The sequence below is a fragment of the Leguminivora glycinivorella genome, chromosome 15 (assembly GCF_023078275.1).
Source record: "Leguminivora glycinivorella isolate SPB_JAAS2020 chromosome 15, LegGlyc_1.1, whole genome shotgun sequence".
Taxonomy (NCBI): Eukaryota; Metazoa; Arthropoda; class Insecta; order Lepidoptera; family Tortricidae; genus Leguminivora; species Leguminivora glycinivorella.
The window spans coordinates 10,018,314-10,034,688 of NC_062985.1; the positions used below are offsets into that span (position 1 = coordinate 10,018,314).

At 39.7% G+C, this 16,375-nt stretch overlaps 1 protein-coding gene across 2 annotated transcripts; it reads left to right on the forward strand.

Moving 5' to 3' along the window:
* The first annotated feature begins 1,663 nt into the window (after nt 1–1,663).
* On the forward strand, nt 1,664–15,754 carry LOC125234171 (myb-like protein U). 2 transcript variants are annotated; one of them, XM_048140375.1, is made up of 3 exons: nt 1,664–1,710; nt 11,641–11,739; nt 12,302–15,754. In XM_048140375.1, the coding sequence occupies exons 2-3, from the start codon at nt 11,652–11,654 to the stop codon at nt 15,457–15,459; spliced, it is 3,246 nt and encodes a 1,081-aa protein (XP_047996332.1). In that variant the 5' UTR covers nt 1,664–1,710; nt 11,641–11,651; the 3' UTR covers nt 15,460–15,754. The 2 variants fall into 2 exon arrangements, with proteins under 2 accessions (XP_047996332.1, XP_047996333.1); XM_048140376.1 differs by lacking the exon at nt 1,664–1,710 and having other exon boundaries at nt 11,498–11,739.
* Nucleotides 15,755–16,375: the final 621 nt, after the last annotated feature.

Consider the following 16,375-nt stretch of genomic DNA (forward strand, 5'->3'; position numbering starts at 1 on the left):
CTATAATTTTAAATATATCCAAAAAATATGTTTTTTTTGTGCATCTACATCAGCATTACACTTACTACAATGTAACTGTGTAGTTTTTTCTTTATATTTCCACACCAGTATTGAATGCAGATCGAATTACCAAAAAAAACTTTAAACTGATTTTACTCAAAACTATGTTTTTCGAGTTACATGAGATAGGCGTGACACGGCAGCAGTGCTTTGAAATAAAAAATATCTCTAACCAGACCTCAGACTTCTTGATCTGTCGAAATCATAGAAAAAGTTGGTATATTGATTAGCCAATCAAAATGCCAATTTGATTGTCCCGTCTGGGCGCACCTTAAATCTACGATGTAATAATTTTTTATTTATTTTATTTTTATTGATTTGGGAAACACACAGCATTAATAATACATATGTCTTACAAATTAAAGGTAGCTCACAAGCCAAAACAGTTTCCACTTTAAAGTTATACATGAGAAAGCTCTGAAATAGACATGCGTGAGATAAGTTCTTAAAAACAGAAACAACAGGTAATTTACTACAAAAATGCAACAAGACTACCAATTTTATCTGTGATGGAAGCGAAGTTAATTATGATAAATTAAAAGAAAAAGATAGACAAAAAAATACAAAACAAAAAAAAAATTACAAAACAAAAAAATTACAAAACATTACTTACTAAATTTACCAAATATATAAAAATGAAGATAGTTAACATTCATTCAAACGTGCAAGAATTGCAATTGGTGCTTTTCCGAATTGCAGAAACAAACTTATACTGGTTGAATTGAAATAAGTCAATATGGGTATATGATTTATTATAAGTATTACAGGCTCTAGAAACATATTTATTGTTTACATATTTTTTACTACTAAACGGGATAGAAAACAAATTAGTGGAGCGAGTGCGAAAGCAAGGACAACGAAACGATATTTTACTTACGAGGTATTGAGAATCAATGACGTTATTGAGCAGTTTATACAGAAATACGACATCTCTCCGCTCTCTACGTACCTGGAGGCTTTCAATGTTACATTTGAAAGTTGGGAATCTATATCGGAGATAATTTAGGAATTTTTTTTTTTCTATCTATAATAATTTTAATATCGATAAGATCGACACTGGCCAAACTGTGGCAACATTTGTTCACACTTACTTGTTAATTTGGTCCGTAGGATTATGGATTTTACTTTACATTGTCAACTTTTTATGTGTCACTAATATAAGTACACGGCAAATTTAAAATATGTAAGCCTCACCGGCCAATTGAACCGACCAAAAATTAAAAATATAGGGGCCTTCGCCCCTATATTTTTAATTTTTGGCCGTTATCGTTTAAAGGAATTTTAGAATTTCGCGCCTTTTTTCTAGTAACAAAACAAGATTTGCTTGACCGTTTATAATTGACAGTGTATAAGATCCTTAATGAAAAAAAAAAGTTTAGAGACAATGTTGCCAGGCTACATAATTCAATCATGTCATTATGACAGATGTCAGACTCAGATTCGAAAATTTTAAACACCGCCAGAATTGCTAGTTGTTTAAAAAATAAATGCCATAAATGGCGACAATTTGAATTTGTGTGTTGTTTTGGTGTGAGAAATGAGCATTTTATCATTAAAATGTGAATAGTTAAAGATATTGTTATTTAAAGAAGTAGGTATAACGCACAGGAGATATTGTGTTCTCTTAAACTTGGATCAACGTTACGAAAGGTGAGCTATCCATACTAATATTATAAATGGGAAACTGTGTGTGTGTTTGTTTGTCCGTCTTTCACGGCAAAACGAAGCGACGAATTGATGTGATTTTTTAAGTGGAAATAGTTGAAGGGATGGAAAGTGACATAGGCTACATTTTGTTTCTTTCTAATCCTCAGGCAAAAGCTAGTATGCTATATTTATATAAACTATCCAAAGACTACTAAAATGAAAGTTATGTTTAGATCTATCTGCGTAGTGAAAGCTGGTGGTCCTTTTATCAAGTCCGGGCTTCAAGTATGGGCTCGTGGGCGACAGCGCAGCTTTTGTTAGACCACCTAATAGTTATTATACTTATGGTAAAGTTTTGTACAGTTCAGAAAATTATATAAAAAAATTGCCTTGGTATTGTTACGGAAACGTACGAACTTGTCATGCTATTTCAGTCAGTCTCAGTACATGTTTTTTTTTTTATACTACGTCGGTGGCAAACAAGTATACGGTCCGCCTGATGTAAAGCGGTCACCGTAACCTATGGACGCCTGCAACTCAAACAGTGTCACATGCGCGTTGCCGCCCCATTAGAAACTTGTACACTCCCTTTTGCTGTGTTAAGTACACAGCAAAAAGGAGTGTACAAGTTCCAAGGAGGGTTCGGGTTGCCGACGACTCAAAGGACAATAGACGGAACAAGACACTCGACTTGTTGTACTGACATTGACTGAACTAGCATGAAAAATACGAATGTTTCCGGAAAAATACGAAGGGAACCCTTTTCACACTACACCTGTACCTTATTGGCAATATGTTAAGCATAGTAAGGTAGTGTACATATTATAGACACTTTGTCTGTGTCAATATTTAAAATACCTTGACTGTACAATAAAATAACATTATCATTAATTAATGACGCATTAAGTAGATAAACAATGTTATGTTATTGAGCATTAACTAAATTATTTTTAAATTTGTTGAATAGTGAACATATTGCATATTTATTCTTTAGTGATACTGCTTTTATAGAGATAGAGAGTAGTAATTGCAAGTTGCCATAAATGCATGTTTAATCTAACTCAGTGGTGAACAAACCTTTTCCATAGGGAACCAAAATTTAAAGGAATTTTAGAGGTGGGCCAGATTTACACTAAAGGTGGATTTTTAATACAGTGCTGGCCATATCACACACTTTTTTGAAAGACTGGTGGCAAGCTAGCAGTGGCGGCTGGTGAAAATTTCTGCTAGAGCAAGAAAAAACTTATCTTTACAGTAGGTACTTTACTAGTAATCAATCAATTTTAGGCAAGCCTGTGCGAATCGGCTTGTATAGATCAACTGCTGCTGCGAGCCAGATACTATTCTTTAGCAGGCCGAAATATGGCCCGTGGGCCCTACTTTGCCCGACACTGATCTAACTCGGTACAAACCATATAGTAAATAACAATACACAAATCACAATTACCTTTCATACAATTTGAGAGCGGTTATTATACTCTATGGGGCAGTGCTACCAGAATTTGCAGGAATCCTTAGACATTGATTGCTTACCATCAAATGTGCCATATGCTTGTTTGCCACTGATGTAGTTTAAAATAAACGCAAACCATACATTGTTTCAATACTAGACTGAATGAACTTTATTTTACAGAATTTAAAGTATTGCTATTTAAATTAAAATGTTGTCACCCTTATTACCTCAGCTATAAAGTTCAAGTAAGTAACCATCGCCACGCTCGCCCAGCGGGTCAGAAAATCTACCTGGCAACAAATCCTTTACTTGACTTGGACTCTATACCTACATAATAAGGCTGACAATATTTTTACAAAAAATACCTCTATGTATATCGGTTCTTCACTTCCAATGGGTGTTTAATTGTTACCACTCTGACCTAGGTATTCATTTTAGACCATGTTCCTTACAATGTTGGATATGGTCTTTTTCATGGATTAATAAAGTCTTTAAATATCGAATGGAATATGGATTAATAACTGCGATTATACATATTCACGTGGCAGTTTTCAATAAGCCAGAATTGAGACGAAAAATGAGATAACTTATCAAATGAAGATTTGTCAGATATGATATTAAATTTTCAGACAAAAAGAGGCAACAAAGCACCACATATTGCACCAACATATATTGAGTGTCGAGTTGTTAGGGTTCATCGAAATTACGCTCCGTGGTGAATGATATACGCAAATGTCTGTCTCACCAATATCACAGAATATATAATAGCACAAGCTAAGTACAGAAGACTCACTCCTTTGATATTCACAAAATGCCGCCATTCTAAATTCTTACCTACATTAACAAACGACCGCACGCGAACAGCCGACATTGAATTCTATTGCGCCGCTCGAAGGTCGTCACCACTGAATGGGCCGCGGGGCCGCGAAGACCTTGAGCTCCGAAATGATCCATCCTAGTTTTACTCCAGAAAGAACAAATCTAGCCATCCCAAATGATATTTCAAAAACTGGAGAGAGTGGTGGGACATCCCGAGTTTATATTCTGGAGAAGCGATGTGCCATTTTCGTTTTTTTTAAACACTTACAGATTCCCTATCTGCTGGAATCGTTCACTGAAATTTCCCACAAAACCCACTTTGTCGTGAATTAATTCATATCCATACAAATATAAATGCGAATATGTGTCAAAACATTTATTCAGAAAGCAATTCTCGGCAATCGGCACATCGTTATCTGGATCACGACACGACAGGGTGTGTGGTGGCGACGCCGAAATGCTTTAGTTTTTTGTGTCTGGTATGCATATGCATCCACACTGTCGCCCAATGAATGAGTAGACTGTCATAAATTTTCTTTTGTATTGTTCGCACTTGCACATTTTTTTAAATACTGGTATAACAAATTAACTTCGCAGCAGGGTGCCGTCTGGCGCTGGCGCCGGTATTATGTTGTCAATGTTGATGGTGTAGTAGGTAGGGTTGACGGTCTTTTTTTTGCGACGGATGTACTTACCTATGTGAAGTCTCAAAAGAAAGATTTTAATTAGCTATACTTATTATGATCAAGGTACTTATCATAACCTAACCACAAAATTAAAATTTTGAAAAAACCCCCGACCGCGACATAGTATGTAGACCGATTTTCATGAAACATGGCTAAGAACACTCTCGACTTACTCAGCTTTCAGACAAAAAAAAACAAATCCAAATCGGTTCATCCGTTCGGGAGCTACGATGCCACAGACAGACACACTCACAGACAGACACAGACACACACACACACACACACACACACACACACACACACACACACAGACAGGCAGACAGACACGTCAAACTTATAACACCCCGTCGTTTTTGCGTCAGGGGTTAAAAATATAGAATTATTATATGATAATAATTATAGACTCGAAACGGTTTTTCATTCAATTTAAAATGAAAACTATACTGTATACCTGACCGATCTATTATGATTTATGGTAAATACTTAGACCTTTTCAGCCTTATCTATACTCGTAAGAGTAGGTATCTATTCTACTCTTAGAGTTGGAGTTAACTCACTTTGGTGCCTACTGTAAATCAATTTAATACTACTCAGCAAATCTAGTAAAACTTCCACGTGTACAACCTTTCATTAATATTATTCACATTCCACACGGATTTCTCAAAACAAGAACAATAAAAAATTAAATTGAAGAAGAAAAGAATGGTGTTTACCATTCTTCAATCTTTTCAGTTTTGTAAATCCCCTTTTAACTTTCCAATAGATAAATAAATCCTGTCTCCATTCTTATCTTTTACAACCTCATTGTTTACTTTTCCCGTTAGAGTTCTATTTAAATCTAATTTAATCTGTTTCTGCTTAAAGTCTTAGATTCAAAAGTTTTCTTTTCATCCCTACCACGATCACCGGCAGGCAACCCTCGACCTACCTGTTCGCTCATGTTTTGAGCATTCTACTCCAAACTCCGATCTCGTCACATCGTCTTCTTTGAAAACGAACGTCGTCGTCGTTTTCTTTAATAGTAACAGTGTAGGTATATAAATTGTAATCAAGTCTCCAAACTTATCGACGCCAGCGATTGGACGTGCTTTCAGTGAATTTTAGTGACTACTACACACGTCTTTGCAGAGGAGCCGGCCGAGCAAGAGAGATGTGCAAGCGATCATATGCTGGTAACCTTTGCCATCCTACTCTATGTATCAACTTGCACAGAATAAAGTGGAGTTAGGCCAAGCCAACTCTGCAGCGATTTCAATAGTTATCATCAGTAACATCGATTGCGGAAGTACATATTATTTGAATCGTCGTATTTTACTATATAATGATTGTAGGTAAATAAGTTTCTTTTCGAAATGGGATTTTAGCGACTGCTTGTTGCTCGACTCCACTATGAGGCGGAGTCGTCAATAGGCTATTTTCCTTTTGGTCAAATCAGCTCCCTTTTAAGAACTGTCATAACTACTTTTAACGATTTGCTAATATGGAATTAATATGAAATCAATTCGAGTGTCGTCACGGTCAAGTCATTATTTTAAGTAGGTAATTAGGTATATACTTCTATGCGACTTATTAAATAGAAATTGGATGTTTTTCCGGTGTTTAAGAGAGCTCAAGAAGGGCGTGGCGTTGGTAACAATTTGTGGCAAAGCCGAAAATGGTTAATACAAAGTTACATACGCCACGATTATTTTTCGACTCAGTTAAACAACGTTGCATAATGCATATAATACTTTTTCTAGAACCATACAAGTCTTGTTTAAAAATTTAGGATAACTGGAATAACTTTATCGAAATATGCACTGTTTACTGAATAATTTTATTTTTCTTTTAGGACAAGCAGGACAAGTTCCCTATATCGGCATCCATACGAGGTTTTAGGGTCCCTGTTTCACCTCGCTGACAATTATTGCCTTACATTTACTATTTACTGTGTATTACCAAAGACATATGTAACTCCGTATAGACAGATAAAGTCTAAGAAAAAAACGTACCTCAAAACTGTAATAAAACCAGCACGTCTGTTCTTGCGCCATTTATTTGCGAACAACCTTAGTACCCACATCTCATATTTCTCCAACTTAAGTCTACCTACATTACACTCCTCTACGCTAAATTTATGCACAAATATTTTAAGGAACCCTCTAACCGCCATCTATTGAGTTAAGTGAGAACGAACGCCATTTAGGACGTTCCTGACTAATTATACCTACCATAACATTGTAACGGCGAAAAATAGGATTTATATCACAAGGTCCTGAAGCAGTAGGTGGTTAAAGGGTTTAACAGGTTTTACACTCTAAATCTTATAATTAGGTTTATTAATCCGACATTGACGGATTGGGCGAGCCCGGGCGGGTGTAGAAGCGTGAGGCGAACCAAGGCGCCACTCCAGTGATGCCGGAGAGGCGCTGCCAGAGCTGGCGGTGTGCGCCTCTTCCGTGCCGCGCGACTCGTCCGCGGAGGCCGCCGACGTCTCCGCCTGGACCCTCTCCGGTGTTGCCGGTGTCTCCACCACTACTGAGCGATGCCCTTGAGAATTCGCGCCCAGTGTGACGGATGGTTCTATCGCTGCCGTGGTAGCTGCGATAGATAACCTACCATCAACTGACCGTTTCCGTAATTGATCGATATGCCTGTGTACAGTTTCACCATCATCACCTAATACTTTATAATTACTCGGTCCTAAAACATCGACTATTCGACCCGAATACCATTTTTCCCCCTTCAGGTACTTCCTATACCAGACCTCGTCCTCGATGTCCACCCTCCTACTCACTCCTCCCGCCGCCTCCTGCTGCCGCTGCTGCGCGTGCCGCACGCGACCCTCCCTGTCCGGTTTAATTGCGTCTAAGCGCGTGCGTAAGCTACCTAAAAGGAGCGTAGCCGGGGATTCGCCAGTAGTAGAGTGTTCCACATTCCGGTAATGTATAAGGAAAGCCCATAATGCCCTCTCTACATTTTGGTTTTCTTGCAAAGCTTTACGGATAACGCGTTTCAAGGTCCTAACCGAGTTTTCCGCTAATCCGTTTGACGCTGGATGATAAGGAGCTGTAAATATATGTTCTATACCGCAATACTTTGTAAAATCCTCGAGTTCCTTTGAAGTAAATTGCTTGCCGTTATCACTAACTATTTGTTTAGGTATACCAAACCTGCTGAATAATTCGCACAGCCGATCTATTAACCCTCCCGCTGTTGTAGTAGTGACGTTAAAAACTTCTATCCATTTAGACATCGCATCCACTACGACTAAATAAGTTTTACCCCCTATAGGGCCCATGTAGTCCAAATGGAGGCGCGACCAGGGTCGGTGAGGCCAGGGCCACATGCGCGGCGAGTGACGCGCCGGCGCGTCCGCGTGCGCCGCGCACACCGCGCACGCGCGGCACACACGCTCTACGGCCTCGTCGATCCCTGCCCACCACACATAACTGCGGGCGAGTGCCTTCGATTTAACAATTCCCATGTGAGGCTCGTGAATCATAGTTAATATTTTATCCTTACACTTTTCCGGTACTACCAGTTTAGGGCCCCACATCACACACCCTAACTCCTCGTATAACTCGTTTTTCCTATTAAAGTATGGTTGTAAATTCGAAATCTCACATGACTCAGGCCAGCCGTCCCTAATGTAACTTAAAACCTTAGACAACAATGTGTCGCGTGCGGTTTCTCGTTTAATTTCATTATAATCCAGCAGAAGTGCTTGTTGAACAAAATGCAAATAAGTTTGTTCCGGTGCCGATAACTTGTCTTGACCCTTGTTACTAACGGGTAACCTTGAAAAACCATCTGCGCCATTATTGTCCGTTCGCACATATTCTATATCAAACGAGTAGGCCGATAAAATAATCGCCCATCGCTGCATCCGACTAGCTACCATAGTCGGTATACCGGTATTAGGTCCAAAAATTGACACAAGCGGTTTATGGTCAGTACGTAAAGTGAAATGCCGTCCATATAAGTACTGGTGGAATTTATTCATACAAAATATGATAGCTAGTGCCTCGCGATGTATTTGTGAATAGTTCCGCTCGGCGTCATTAAGAGTGCGCGAAGCGTAGGCAACGGGCCGCTCGCGGCCGTCCGGGCCCGGCTGCGTCAGCACGCCGGCCACGCCGCGCGAGCTCGCGTCGCAGGTAACAAACAGCTGTTTCTTGGGATCATAATGAGCGAGTACTTCCGCACTCGCTAGTATTGTTTTAATTTCCTTAAAAGATCGCTCACAGTTAGAAGACCAAACCCATGGCTTTTCCTTTTTTAGAAGTTTGTATAGCGGAACTAACCTTTCACTCATATTCTTAATAAATTTCCCATAGAAATTAATAATACCTAAGAAGGAACGGAGCTCTGTGACATTATTTGGCCTCGGTACCCGAAGTATAGCCTCGACTTTAGCTGGATCCGTCTTTATACCGTCCTTACTTATTATGTACCCGAGATATTGGACTTCGTCGACTAAGAATACGCACTTGCTACTTTTTAACTTTAAACCGGCCTCATGTAACCTACTGAACACAGCCTCTAAGGCCTGCAAGTGTTCCTGTTTTGTTTTGCCCCCAATAATCACGTCATCTAGAAATATTTCCACATTAGGAATACCTTTCAGCAAATTACACATTATACGTTGGAATATTCCCGGACTAGACGATAACCCGTACACTAGACGGTTATACCTATACAAACCACGGTGCGTTTTTATAACGGTATATTTTCTTGACTCATCTAGCTCGATCTGGTTATAGGCTTGAGATAAGTCTATTTTAGAAAAATAACACGCTCCGCTAAGGCTCACCATCAAATCATCAATTTTAGGCAATGGATATCGATCAATTAGTAAAACAGGATTCAGTGTAGATTTATAGTCGGCGCATATTCTCAAAGACCCGTCAGCTTTATTTACCGGCACCAGCGGTGAGGCCCAGTCGGAGCAGTCCACGGCCTCGATGACGCCGTCCCGCAGCATGGCGTCCAGCTCGGCGTCGACGCGCTCGCGCAGCGCGTACGCCAGCGGCCGCGCGCGGTGGAACACCGGCGCCGCGCCCTCGCGCACGCGCAACGTTGCCTGCCCGCCCTTATACCGCCCGAGCCCGCCGCTAAACAGTTCTTTATACCTGCAAAGTAAATTGTTGATTTCATTAGACATTCCAAGGTCAACAACTTTTACATTATTACAATCACTGAACTCAGGTATTTTAATCTTTAACTCCGCCAACCACTGTCTCCCTAACAATGGAGTGGTGCCCCCATCGATAACAAACAATTCTAAATATTTTTCTCGTTTATCATAACTAACCTTCGGTTTAATTACCCCTATCGGCTTGATCTTTGTTCCATTATAACACTTAAGTGTCAACCAGCCGTTTTCGAGAGGATAGTGACTTAAAAGTTTCTTATAGATTTTGCTACTTATACATGATACTGCCGAGCCCGTATCTACTTCCATTTGTAGCAAAATATGATCGTCAATGGTAATAGGTACACTCACCGGTCCATAGTCACTCAAACACAAATGGTGAAAGTCCTCGGCGGTCGCCTCCTCCCGGTCCGAACTTTCCGTTCCCTCCGCTTGGCCATAATGAAGTCTTCCTGACGGGGCACTTCCACCGCGACCGCCCTCACTACGGCCCGGGCATACCCGTCGCAAATGCCCCCTACGACGGCACAAACTGCAGATGTACTCTCGGAATCGACAATTGGTGTAGTCGTGTGCTGTCGACCCGCAGCCTTTACAGTCCCGGCCGCCTGCTGAAGTATAAGCGGTGCCTGCGCCATGACCGCCGTTCTCCGCGACCGTGTACGATCTAGCACCGCTTCCCCGCGCCGTGCTGCCAAAGTTCCTGCCGCGCGAGCCGCCTGCGGCTCGCGGTCCGCGCGCCTGGTTCCCGCGCGCTCCTGGCGCCAAAGCATGTACCGCAGCTACCGTCTGCCCCGCACCGCTCGCCCCGGTGCCCGGCGATGGTTCTACCGCTGCAGAGTCTCTTTCCGCTGCCTCCAAGGAAGTCGCAATCCTTATCGCGTTTGTATACGTTAGTGTATCTTCCGCAAATAAGCGCTGACGTATGATATCGCTCCGCAACCCACATACAAATTGGTCGCGAAGGTTATCATTAAGGGCCGACTCGAACTTGCACTCTCTAGCCAGTTTTTTCAATTCCGCCACGTAAGTAGCAATATTTTCGCCGGTATTTTGTCGACGTTGTCTAAACCGATATCTTTCAGCCAAAACTGATGGCGTTGGTTGTAAATGATTACGTAACAACTCTATAGCTTCTTGGTAAGTAATCGTCGACGGCTTTTTAGGGCTTGCCAGGTTCACAAGTAGTTCATACGCCCCATTTCCCATCACAGCAATCATAGTTGGCAATTTTAAATCGTCTTTTATAGAGTTCACAAGGAAAAACATCTCCAAACGATCCACATATGACGACCACGATCCGTTCGTCACATCGAACTCGCTCATTTTCCCTATCGACATTGTTTATATTGTTATTTTCACTGCCTATCACTGTAGCACACTGTTTTACGTATATTTATCAATATCACTGTGAATAAACTTTAAATCCCAACTCGTAAGCCACTGTAATAAAACCAGCACGTCTGTTCTTGCGCCATTTATTTGCGAACAACCTTAGTACCCACATCTCATATTTCTCCAACTTAAGTCTACCTACATACAGAAAAAGGTACGGTGACCTAGGTGGCGATACAACTTTGGGGGACGCTCGGCTAGATGGCGCTAATATTAATATTTGACATTTTAACACATTTTACATTGACAGTAACTCTCTATAATACTCGATCCTCTTTGGTATTACTTATTACCCTTGTGACGATGAAATATTTCGCATGGTTTTTTTTTAACTTCGACATATAAATTAAGTACGTTTTGTGGTCTATTCTAACTTCATGTCGATTGTTCCAGGTATAAATAATTAAATACTTGTTACTTAAGTAAAATTCTTGTTGTTTCAGATTTTAGCACCATGTCCACCGACGCCGATGACGAATACTTAGATGACCCGATCTCATTGTTGACTATTGAGGACATCAAAACAGAGATTATTGATGAAGGTGATTGTTGATGTGTAATTAATTGACCTAGCCAATAAAATGAATGATTGAATATCTCTAATTATCTGCTTAAATATAACCAAAAATACCAAAAGCCTATTTTTTACTCTATGACAGTTAGTAAACATATTTAAATATGTAGTAAATAACATGATTCGATTTAGTACCGTTTGGTAGCCAAAATTTCGTATCCGGCCACAAAGGGATCATCCACATATTACGTCACACCAAATTTCAGGTTTTTGGACCCCTCCCCCCCCTATGTCACGCTTTTTTGTATCCCTTTAACAGGGATTGTCACATTTAGTATGACCCCCCCCCCCTCCCCCTTACACTGTGACGTAATATATGGATGACGCCAAACCGGGAATCTTTGATTCCCATTTTGTAGTTACGAATTGGGATTTTTGTCCGATTTCGAAGCTGGTTACCAGTTTTTTTTTAGTTACGAAACGGTACTAAAGGCATGATTATGTGCATGGAAAGCTTAGAATTTACAATAGACTTAGGTATAGATTGATGTTAAAATATCTTAATAATTAAAGCTTTTTGTTCTTATCAGATCAAATCATCGATGTCAGTTCCGACACTTCCGATGAAGAGGACACATGCACTTCAGCCTACGGGAAGAAGAACTTTGTACTGCCGGTAACATTCTTTGATATATCTAGAAACGTAAAACTGCTCAACAAGTGTAGGCCACTGAGCATTAAAATTGTTGACTGCAAACAACATCCCACTTATTACACCAAAGAACAAAATCCATGTGGAAATAGCCCCGATGAAAGTTGTGTAGGAATTGAAAATAAATGCGACAGTAACAGTGAAACAAACGTGCACAATGTTAATGCCGAACCGATTGAAGGCGTCGGTGAAAAGTTGATGAACGAAGGAGAGAAGAAACGTAAGCGTAGTGATGCTTTCTATGAGAATCTAAAGAAGCGCAAAGAAGAGAGGAAACGAATTGCTCTAAAGTGCAAAGATTTGAGTCAACTTGATTTTAAAAGAAACACAGGACTCGTGGGGTTAAAAATAACAGATAATATTTTCAAACTAATTGTAAATACAGAAAAGGCCAAGATTAATGCTAAATGTAACGCTGTTGAAAATAAACCTCAGGATAAAAGTCAAAATGATGCAGAGAAACCGTCAATAACCTCGAAAATTATCTCTCCTGATAGTAAATGCAAGGGACATCATGATAGCATTGTGGAAAAGACACTGCCTGTGGGAAAGTGTATAAGCATTGAAAAGAAATGTGAGGACAATCATAAAAAAGATAACCGTGATTCACAAAAGAAGCAAACGACTTCCAACGATAACTATAATTTACAATTAGCACATGCTACAGAAAATCTGCCTACAAATCAGCGTACATACGAGGAAAATAAATGGCATGATAAGAATGAAAAGGACATACAAAAAACAAACCTTATCTCCAAAGCCCTTAACAACGATAAAAATAAAAGCAAAGAAAAGATTGAAACTACTGCAGACAAAGAAATAAATATAAACACAAAATCCATTGATAAATGTAAAGACAAAATAGACGCTACAATTAGAAACCAGCATAACTCTAAAGGAGGAAAGTCTAAGGAGAAATTATTTGAAAGTAGTAAATATATGAAAAAAATTGGTACCGCTTTGGACAACCTTGGAACCTCTATTATACCGCTTGCAAATGATCGTAGTTCACTCAATAATTCTGAAGTTAAGAGTCCTACGGCAGGAGTAAGTCAAATTTCAAACGAAGCAGTTAAAAATAAATTACATAACAACAGTGAAACACGATGTAGTTTAAAAATATTGAGTAATACTATTATTGAAAAAGCACTTAAACTTAAGAAAACCAATCCTGGTGATAAAGATGCAGCTCATATACAACAAAACCCAAAGAAAGCGTACCCTAAAGTTAATGAAATCGCTTCTAATCTTGATTTACAACACAACAATATTGAGGTTTCCGATAAAGTCAAAGAGCCAATTAAAAGTACGAGTACTGAACAAGTAGACACTAAAGCGATGAAACATGTCGATAAAGTTGTTGTTCAAGACGCAAGCAGAGACCCGGCTGGTCCTAACTCTCCCGTCATACCCTGTACTACCATAACCTTTAGAACTGCTCCGCTGAAACCGAACCAAACCAAAACCAAACCAAACGAAAACAGTGTCTCTAGTACTCCTCATACCGACACCGAAGTTTCCTCGCTACGTAATATGGTTGAATCTCTTCCTCAAATTTCTACTACAAATGAATCAAATGTAACCATCTCCCGATATTCATCTTCTTCAATGTCAAATGAACCTGCGGTATCACAGGGGAATATTAATAGTACTATGGCGTCTACCCATAATGCATCTAGTATAAAAACGCTGAGAATCACTGAATTTAAGAAAATAAGCAGTGATCCGCGTGCTGTTCTTAGCAGCCTGGATTACAATGTTACGGCGATGAACAAACGCGCACTATCCAATCCGAATGTGCCAAACCCGTATCAGTACCCGACCAAAGGAGCTGATATGATAAATGCAGTTAAACCCCCTACACCTATTGAAAACAACATGACAGTCACTAACCTGATGATTAACAACCAAACGAACCCTAACCAGAAGACTAGTATGCCACCAAGCTCCCAAATTCCTTCCAAATTTTCTGGCCATAACGCTATAATACTTAGAAGACCTCCATTGCCTCCATCGAGATGTCCACAAAATAATCCTACCCAAAACCAAGGAAAACCTATTCAAACGGTGGTTAACAACAGATTTCAGTATCAACCAATGTTACCGGGACCAAGACCATTACGATTTCATTACCCACCACCGATTCCACCACCGCCCCCACCACCTACACCCCCTAATAATCACCCGAGTTTCCCACAAATGAGACATTCGGCTCAAAGGTTTGTTCTGCCCAACAGAATGCCTCCTACTCATTTACGAGGAACGGAAATGGGTTCAAAGCAATGGCGGTATTGTAACCCGCCACTTCCCCTTGTTTATCGGCCTCCGTTATCCGTTCCCAGACCACCAAGCCCTCAAGTTAACCAAGATTCTTTCATTGGTAATACCGCTAATGGTGCTCCTATCAAAAAAATTAACATACCCATGTTAACACAGACCGTCGATGATAAACATAAGATGCTGACCGAACTTAATAATGCAATGATGTCTCCAGAACTAACAAAAGACCAAGTTGACGACCCACCTAGAAATCTGAAGCGTAAAGCTGACGTACTAACAGACTCGGTAAATCCGAAATATTCGAAACCTGGCCCTTTGTCTATGAAAACGAACACAACCACTGATTCCGGTAATGTGAAAATTCCTGATAAATTGTCTCCTAACACCGGGTATTCACCTCCGATATTACCTATATTTACATACCAGGAATCTTTGAAAATATTTTCTCCAAGCGACGGTAAGAACTCTAGAAAATGTGCTCCCACCGACTCACATCATCGCACTCCGTTGAAAAGAACGATATCTACAGCAAATATTAGGAAATTAGATAATAACAACAAAAGAATATCTCATCAAGATAGCGAAAAACAAGATAAAGCCAAGAAGATATCTTTCGAAGATTACAGAAAAAGAGTTACAAAAGAGGACGTTGACAAAATAGATGTTTTTAAAGTGAGAAAATACAAGGAGTTTAAAAATGCAGACGATTATAACCAAGACCAGGGCTATGACTCCGATTCAACTGTCAAATTATAGTTGGAGATTTTCCTGTGGGTAGATTTTAAGCGACTAGAATATAGTAAAGATGATTTATTTTTTATTTGCTTTTGACCAGTGCTGTTATTAGATATTTAAAATTTTTATGCCGATGTGCCACAAAATAAGTAAAATTATAAGTAGGTAGGCGTCATGTTAGTAGTTACTAGAAATAAATACCTATGTGTCGTAGGTAGGTATACTCAATAATTTTTCAGTACAGATGGTGTTTTTTTTACGCACTAGTGCGAGAAGTGGTTCATTATGTATGGCAGGTCGAAACTTCGGAGGGCCATTTGTACTGAAAAACGTCGTACGATACACGTGCGAAAAGGAAATTCGTAACTCGTGTCGATTTAAAACACTCCCTTCGGTCGTGTTTTAATTTATCGCCACTCGTTTCGAACTTCCTTCTTTACGCACTTGTGTCGTAATGTACTATTATGAGAACATTATTTGTTCCTGCAGAATAAGGTAATTAAATGTTTCTTTACTTTTAATGAGCTTTATTGTCACGGGTAATATTTGTCTTATCCAAACGAACCTCATTAGTTGTAATGATATAATAGTACATTACTACAGAGGCCGGGACAAGGGTGTTGCCGGCCGAAGACATATAGATGGCCGAGCGAAGCGAGGCCGGATAGGTCTGAGGCGGGCAACCCCATTTCCCGCCGAGGTATGTATAGTGCTTTTCTCAAACATGGTATGAAATAAATAAAGTCTACTGAAAATAGTAACTTTGGATGGCTGTATCTCCTAAACGGTGCGTCGTAGCGCAAAAATAATCGAATTTTCGTTCCCCTTTGATGCCCCGTATACGCTTATAAAAAAACAAAAAGTTAAAAAAAAAATAAAAAAAAAAACGAAAAAAAATTTTTTTGTATGAAAACGCACCCAAAATCAAATATTGTCT

What these genes read in the sequence shown, in the direction of transcription:
- LOC125234171 (XM_048140375.1), top strand. Translation starts at nt 11,652, where the DNA reads ATGTCCACCGACGCCGATGACGAATACTTAGATGACCCGATCTCATTG. An exon ending in AACAGAGATTATTGATGAAG is followed by an intron (nt 11,740 to 12,301) that starts GTGATTGTTGAT and finishes TGTTCTTATCAG; the next exon opens with ATCAAATCATCGATGTCAGT.